The sequence below is a fragment of the Mizuhopecten yessoensis genome, unplaced genomic scaffold (assembly GCF_002113885.1).
Source record: "Mizuhopecten yessoensis strain PY_sf001 unplaced genomic scaffold, ASM211388v2 scaffold716343, whole genome shotgun sequence".
Lineage (NCBI taxonomy): Eukaryota > Metazoa > Mollusca > Bivalvia > Pectinida > Pectinidae > Mizuhopecten > Mizuhopecten yessoensis.
In genome coordinates this window covers 994028-1002481 of record NW_018480069.1, presented here as the reverse complement: position 1 = coordinate 1002481, position 8454 = coordinate 994028, and the positions used below count along the sequence as shown (strand labels likewise).

Sequence of the window (8454 nt, the reverse complement as noted above, 5' to 3'; positions counted from 1 at the left end):
TTTTTTTATATAAGAGTCATGTGGGTTTGGAAGAGCTATAAAAAGATGATTAAATTGTGAAATTAGCAATGTTTTAATAATGGTTATCTTACCTATTGGAGTGAGATTTCTTCTATTCCACGAACTTATGAGAGATTTAAGTTTAACAAGTTTCTTATCAAAGTTTAATTTAACTACTCTATGTAAATCAACATCATATTCAATGCCTAGCAAATTAAAACGTGCACTTCCCCACAAAAGATTTTGCTCTGTTGTATATTTATTATTACTATATTTTTCACTGCCTATCCAGATTACCTGGGTCTTGGTGAAATTCATTTTAAGACCTGAAATTCTGGCATAATAGTTAAGTTGTTGTAGCGTTACATTTAAAGATTTTTCTGAACCGTCAAGGATAACAGACGTATCATCAGCAAACTGTGATAAAAGAATTTCTCTGTTATTTACAACAATACCGCTGATATCAGAATTATTTCTTAACAGAATCGATAAAATTTCAGCACATAAGATAAAAATATATGAAGAAACAGGGTCCCCCTGACGGCATCCACGCTCGATAGTGAAAAAAATGGATAAGTTCCCTCCTATGTTAACTGCAGAGCGTATATTTTTTTGAAAAAGGTTGATCCAGTTAATAAGTGATGGTCCAAAATTGAAGAAATTTAAAGTTTTTGTAATAAAATTCCAAGACACAGAGTCAAAAGCTTTTTCAAAATCAATTAACAATAGAAGACCAGGTATGTCATTTTCTTCAGTATAATGCATTAAATCATAAATTAAACGTGTATTTTCTCCAATATATCTACCTGGAATAAAACCAGTTTGACTGTTGCTAATTAATTTAGTTATTATAGTTTTGAGTCTTTCTGCTATCGTGCCGGATGCCATCTTATAAATAGTATTGAGAAGTGTGATGGGACGCCAATTTTTTAGTTTATTACGGGGTTTGTCGCCTTTTGGGATGCATGTTATAATTCCTTGTTTTTGAGTGACTGACATTTCTGAAACTGAATAACCAAAATTAATTGACCTGACAATGAAATGCCCAAGTTGTTTCCAAAATACTTTAAAAAATTCAACAGAGAAGCCGTCAGAACCAGGACTTTTATTATCCTTCATTTTCATTAGTGTTTTTGCCATTTCAGATATAGTTATTTGTCCTTCTAATGATAATGATTCCAGGGGAGATAATTTAGGTATATCATATGGATTAAACAAGTCCTCTAAGTTTACATCCTGTATAGCAGTATTTCTTTTGTACAAATTTTCATAAAAAAGTTTTGTTTCATTTAGAATTTCTGTCTGTTCTAAAATCACTATACCATCATCTTTTTCTATCTTTGGAATAATTTTACTGGTGAAGTTTCTAGATTCTAGTCCACAAAAGTACCTAGTTGGCTTCTCTCCTTCAATTATCCATTTTGTTCGAGAACGTATCATATTGCCCATTAATTTATGCTTTCTTAACTTTTCTAGTTCTCTCTTTTTTATGTCAATATTATTTAACTCAACATGACACCATGTTTCATGTCCGCACTGACTCTATAGATGTAATCATCTAAACTACCGGCTGGATGCTGGATGGGAAACTCAAACAACATCAATCATGGACGACTGTTTATTCTCTGACCTGATGCGTGCGCATCGTGGTAAATATTACAGACTAAACATTTGTAGCGGAACGAAATATAAGATGTGTTACAATAAATACTGTACAAAAGGTATGTCTACTTTCATTTTCCATATCATTATACATGGTACCGTCGATTCATTGATAAATTATTATTCTGGTTGCCTTTCTTTCATTTACATATTACAGGTACAACTAGTATACAGATTATTTTATTATATCAACAGAGAATTTACCTCTATTTACATTCAGTTTTAGGTAGTCTTTCAATTTACATCATACACATTGCTTTAGAGTCAAAGACGTTTCACTTAAATTTAACTTTAAAGCAAACTCCAGTCTGATCATGTCTACAGGAAAATTTGGCAAAGCAAAATATTCACCCAACACTGGTAAGAACTCATATATTGTTTCAGCTTTAATTTCACACTTCAGTCACATGTAATAACTCTGGATGATTAGTCTGTGCTTATATTTATTGTGATCATGATCATAAATTCACCGACATCACAGAGGATAAAGACACTGCTGCAAAGATTTACCAGTTAACATTGAAGGCTAATATACAATGTATTATTACATAAGAAGAAAGATAACCCCTGAGACACCAACACAACATGGCAGCATGCAAAAAGGGAAATAACTCTACTACAACAACAAGTCTTTAATACTTACAGATGATGTATTACCAAAGTCTTGAAAGGATCCAGAGTTCCTCTTTTGTTTTCTGAAAATGACAAAGGAATACTTTTAATGATATATATTTTTCAATCAGCCACCAAACATATCAAATAACATCATATACCACAATGGTATATCTTCATATTTTGATTTAATAATAATAATAATAATAAACTTTATTTATTGAGGATACAAAAGCTGTTTAGCAAAGCTAATCTTCCACAGGGTCCTCTGTTAGTAAAATTGGTTAGTAAAAAGACAAAGTAGTATCACAGCAAATAAATGTACATCAAATAATTATCACCGTTGCTACTAAGACATAATTGTTGGTCTTACTAAAAACAGCAATTCATATCACAGTTATTTCATAATTTAAACGGTCGTTCAATACAATTACAATAAAATTAATTATCACAGAAGCAACGAAATATATTCCGTGCTTAACCCTTAATGGTTTTCATTAAAAGACAAATTGTCTAATTTACATATATGCTAATGTAGCAAATGCTAAAAAAAAATGACAGAATACACGCTAATATAGCGAAAATAAAACAAATCAAAGCTGTATCTAAAAAGTATAATAGTAACAAGAGGCGCAATGGGCCTGCATCGCTCACCTAGTATAAATCTCACACTTGTAACCTTAAAAGTGATCTAAAATAAAGCTACAGGCAAAATAAAATATCAGTATTTATGATTAAAATTCATTCAAAAGAACCTGTTGGGTTTTTTTAAACATTTAACCCCTGTGATTGAAAGTCGAACAAAGTCATTATGTTGAACAAATTTTATAGCCTTTCATCTCAGGATGCAACTTGCAAAGTATCAACATCCTGGGACCCATGGTTATTCAGAAGAGGTTGTTTAAAGATTTAAATATATTTGACCCCTGTGACCTTGAATATAAGTCAAAGTCATTCACTTTAACAAACATAGTAGTCCTTGATCCCAGCATGTTACTGACTAAATATCAACATCCTGAGCCTTTTGGTTATTCAGAACAAGTTGTTTAATTTTTTTTAATATTTTGAACATATTTGCTCCTTGTGAGGTCATACATTTAAACAAACTTGGTAGCCCTTGATCCTAGTATGCTACTGACTAAATATCATCACCCTGGGCATTTTTGGTTATTCAGAAGAAGTTGTTTGAAGTTTTTAACATATTTGACCCCTATGACATTGGATATGGGTGAAGGTCATTCATTTGAACAAACTTTGTAGCCCTTCATCTCAGCATGCTACTGGCCACATATCATCACCCTGTGCATTTTAGTTATTCAGAAGAAGTTGTTTAAAGTTTTTAACATATTTGACCCCTGTGACCTTGAAAATGGGTGAAGGCCATTAATTTTAACAAACTCTGTAGCCCTTCATCGCAGTTTGCTGCTGGCCAAATATCATCACCCTAGGCCTTTTGGTTATTAAGAAGAAGTGGTTAAAAGTAAAATATTTGTCAAGGAGGAAGAGAGTCGTACTTCAACCGGTAAGTTATTCCAATTTCTTTTAATTTGAAGCAAATGTGTTAATTATCTTAAATATCCCATATATAAAGGCTTAAATATCAGCATACAAAACTTGTGTTTATAGGATAGCAATCAGGATGTGGAAAGTGGACATGCAGCACAAACACAATACAGTCTCAATGTGACTGTCCCACTATCTAGCCAGTATTTTAAGAGACAGATTCCCACGATGTAACCCAGTCTTTTCATAATTTCTACATAACATTTTAATTTAAGCTCTATGTAATCTTAATAAAATGAAATGACATTTACTATTCAAGAGATGGCAGTATTTATTCGATCAGGAGAGCGTATGAGCAGCTTTATTCGAGCAGAATTCCACATCAACCCCTTTAGTACATCTGCACTCCACTCTAGGCAGGTAGAGATGAAAAACAATGCTAAAATATCTTGATTAAGGACACAACCACATTCCATCATCTACTGAAACAAAAGCTGCAATATTTTGCTTTCAATAAGCTAACACACTACCCACTGTGATATATACAGTCACTGTACCTTTTAAAAAGGTGGCTGAATGAATTAACTTATTTTTGTTACAAACCCCCTACAACATCGGTTCGTTAGAATTCTAGCCAACAAAGACTAAAATAGCAGATTATAAAAAAAGATTAGCAAACTCTATCAAGTCAAAGCTATGAAAAATAGCCCTTATCTCTAAATAAATATCCTTTATAGCCAGGAACCATGTTTTCTCTGGGTTTGAAAACAAGAGATCCCAGAGGGATCTTGGCGCCCACCTTTGTACCATCTTCATTAGTTTTTTGTCAGTTCGATCTTTTCTCTTCTTTCCTCTAATCTGTTTGATCGAGTCATGTTAACAGTAAATGCACCTTGAGGTAACTTTTGATCTAAACTTAATACTGATGTGTATGAAAGCCAACCTTCAAAGTGAGCTTGTCATTTCACATATTTACTAGTACAGTAATTAATAAGAAAGAAATAGAATCAATCATTGCAATATGAGAATAATCTGTTTAGTTCTTCTTTTAATCCATTTTGTTTTTATGATCAGTCTCAAAATATAACATGCACAACGAGGGATCAAGGGGAACCTACATTTAAAATTTGAGAAAGATCCCTCCCGTACTTCCGGAGAAATAGCGATAACAAACCTACACAATCAAAATCCAAGATGGCTGCCTGTGGCCATGTTGTTTCTCCAATCAGTCTCAAAAGTTTCCCTGCACAGCTTTGGACTAAGGGGAACCCACATATAAAATTTGAGAAAGATCCCTCAGGTGCTTCTTGAGAAATAGCGATAACAAACTTTTAACATCAAAATCCAAGATGGCTGCCTGTCGGCCATGTTGTTTACCCGATCAGTCTCAAAAATTGCCCTGCACAGCAAAGGACCAAGTGGAACCTACATATAAAATTTGAGAAAGATCCCTTAATTGCTTCTTGAGAAATAGCGATAACAAACTTTCACTATCAAAATCCAAGACGGCTGCCTGGCGTCCATTTTGTTTATCTGATCAGTCTCAAAAGTTGCCCTGCACAGCTTAGGACCAAGTGGAACCTACATATAAAATTTGAGAAAGATCCCTTAAGTACTTCTTGATAAATAGCGATAACAAACTTTCACTATCAAAATCCAAGACGGCTGCCTGTCGTCCATTTTGTTTATCTGATCAGTCTCAAAATTTGCCCTGCACAGCTTAGGACCAAGGGGAACCTACATATACAATTTGAGAAAGATCCCTCACGTGCTTCTTGAGAAATAGCGATAACAAACTTTCAATATCAAAATCCAAGATGGCTGCCTCTCGGCCATGTTGATTATTCGATCAGTCTCAAAAGTTGCCCTGCACAGCTAATGATCAAGGGGAACCTACATTTAAAATTTGAGAAAGATCCCTTCTGTACTTCTCGAGAAATAGCGGTAACAAACTTTCACAATCAAAATCCAAGATGGCTGCCTGTGGCCATGTTGTTTCTCCAATCAGTCTCAAAAGTTTCCCTGCACAGCTTTGGACTAAGGGGAACCCACATATAAAATTTGAGAAAGATCCCTCTGGTGCTTCTTGAGAAATAGCGATAACAAACTTTAATATCAAAATCCAAGATGGCTGCCTGTCGGCCATGTTGTTTATCCGATCAGTCTCAAAAGTTGCCCTGCACAGCTAATGATCAAGGGGAACCTACATATAAAATTTGAGAAAGATCCCTTAAGTACTTCTTGAGAAATAGCGATAACAAACTTTCACTATCAAATCCAAGACGTCTGACTGTCGTCCATTTTGTTTATCTGATCAGTCTCAAAAGTTGCCCTGCACAGCTTAGGACCAAGGGGAACCTGCATAGAAAATTTGAGAAAGATCCCTCTGGTACTTCTTGAGAAATACCGATAACAAGAATTGTTTAAGGAAGGATGACGGACGGACAACGGACCACGGACGCAGGGTGATTTGAATAGCCCACCATCAGTTGATGGTGGGCTAAAAATGTGGGTATTAGAAGTATTATATGTGTAGGCAGAATACTAAAATTTAGGAGGGAGGGGGAGGGGTACACAATTCCCAATTCTGGAAAAATCACCAGGAACATGTTTCTCAGCCTTTTCTTTATTAAACCTTTACGTCAAACAGGTATATACATTTGTATGTATTAAGCAATTAACCTCTCACCTTTCCTCTGACTTTTCTCCGGGTGCTGCCTTTCTCTTGAGTCTGTGCTGGGGGAAGGTTGGCATCAGCTCTGGGTCACAGGCTGCATGTCAAAGTAATACACATAGCAATTACTGCACCACTCTAATGGCTCAGGGAAAATGGAAATGGCCAGAAGTGTCTGTAGGGACCTGTAGCATGATCCTTCTCTCTCAAAGGGCATGTTCGTTATGCAAACAGGCTGACCAATTGCATAATAAATACTTAAGATATTTTGATTTTTTTGAAGAATAACAAGTAATTTTCATTTTTTCAAGTTTTCAACTTTTGACAAATTTTGAAGTATTCAATCAAATAGATAGGGGACAGTCACTATCTATCAAGAGACAAAAATTACTGCAGTGTTATCCCATACATTTGGACCAAGCAATTACATTTAATTAAAATTGTTTAAGAAAATTTAATCAGATTGTGTGATAGAATTGATTCAAAACAAAATTTAGTTTAAACAATGACTATAAATTTGTTTTTGTGAACAAAAATATGGTAAGTTTGGTCAACGTAGGTGAAATATCATGGAACTTATGCTCCGTACAAACTTGAGTATTGAAAATAAACAAAGGGACATAACTCTGTATATAGTGGGGCACGAGACCTAATTTCAGTGCACTGCACACCTTCTGTGGGTGATGCAGGTATACTTCAAGTTTAATCAAGATATCTTTAACGGTTTAGAAGTTACGCTGTGGATAAACTTTGGTATTAAAAATAAACTAAGGGTCATAACTCTGTATATAGTGGGGCACAAAACCTGATGTCAGTGCGAGAGATTTCGCCTCCCCAAGATACATAAATATGGTTAGTTTGGTCAACGTAGGTGAAATAACATGGAACTTATGCTCCGGACAAACTTCAGTATTAGAAATAAACAAAGGGCCATAACTCTGTATATAGTAGCGCACAAGACCTAATTCCAGTGCACTGCACACCTTCTGTGGGTGATGCAGGTATACTTCAAGTTTGTTCATGATATCTTTAACGATTTAAAATATATGGCTCGGACAAGTTGTGATTAAAGAACCAGAAGAACGAGAAGAATCAGAAGCACCAGTACTAATACAATATGTCTCCCTTTATTCGTAGAGGAGACATAATTAAGCATGATATTGTACATAGTTCAGGCCAATAACACTTACGATACGGCTGCTCCTTGAAGTATGAGCTGTCTAAGCTGTCTTCAGCTGAGGCCCTGTCGAGTCAGACAAAGTGATTTTAATACCTTATTTATCAATTGTATCATCAAACAAAATTCATAATGTATTTATAAGGTTTATTATTAAAAAATTGTTGTTACATTTATTTTTAGAACAGCAGAAAGGGAAAACATGATATTACAAAGGGTACAGTTCATCAAAGCTGTCTTTAGTATTTATATCAAAGCAACCCACTGATTCTGCAGATCTCATGTGCCAGCATTTGTTGCTTCTCACAGCCATGCAATGACACACAGCAGACCAATTCTTTATCCTACACCTTCACAGCTCTACATACCGTTTCAGTGGGTCATACATAAACAGGAAGTTGAGAAGTCGTATTCCAGCGTCAGTAAGCCAGGAAAACATGTGTTTTAGATTGTTATACCTGTAACAGACAATATACCCGTAAGTTATTTCAACACAAGAAAGCCTGGAAAACAAATGTTTTAATTTTTTATTTCCATCACAAAAAACATCTATTCAATATTTTATATAAACCTCATTTATTTTACGACAATTATGAAACAAGTTATTTTAACTTATATTAATTACTCTTGTTGGCCTGGATATTAGCTCGCTTGGGGTCTAAATGTGGGCGTAAACTGGAGTTACCTGAGTAAACCCATGTGGTCTGGCGGGTGAACCCCTTTTCAGATCCAATCGGGCAATCGAATGGTGAATGGCGAGTGTGTAATCACTGCGCCACCCTACTGACCGTTGGTAAGACAGGAAAAGTTATATTTTAAATTGCTG

General features: G+C 34.9%; 1 protein-coding gene across 1 annotated transcript in view; it reads right to left on the bottom strand.

The window, feature by feature from the left end:
* The window catches only part of LOC110443388 (cyclin-dependent kinase 10-like), a 33692-nt gene that overhangs the window by 10989 nt on the left and 14249 nt on the right, over positions 1 to 8454 (bottom strand). The window contains exons 13-16 of the mRNA XM_021487573.1: positions 7997 to 8086; positions 7642 to 7694; positions 6467 to 6548; positions 2306 to 2357 (exon numbers count right to left, since the gene is read on the bottom strand). Of these exons, the coding sequence (XP_021343248.1) occupies positions 2306 to 2357; positions 6467 to 6548; positions 7642 to 7694; positions 7997 to 8086 (277 nt within the window). The remainder of the gene's footprint in view (positions 1 to 2305; positions 2358 to 6466; positions 6549 to 7641; positions 7695 to 7996; positions 8087 to 8454) is intronic.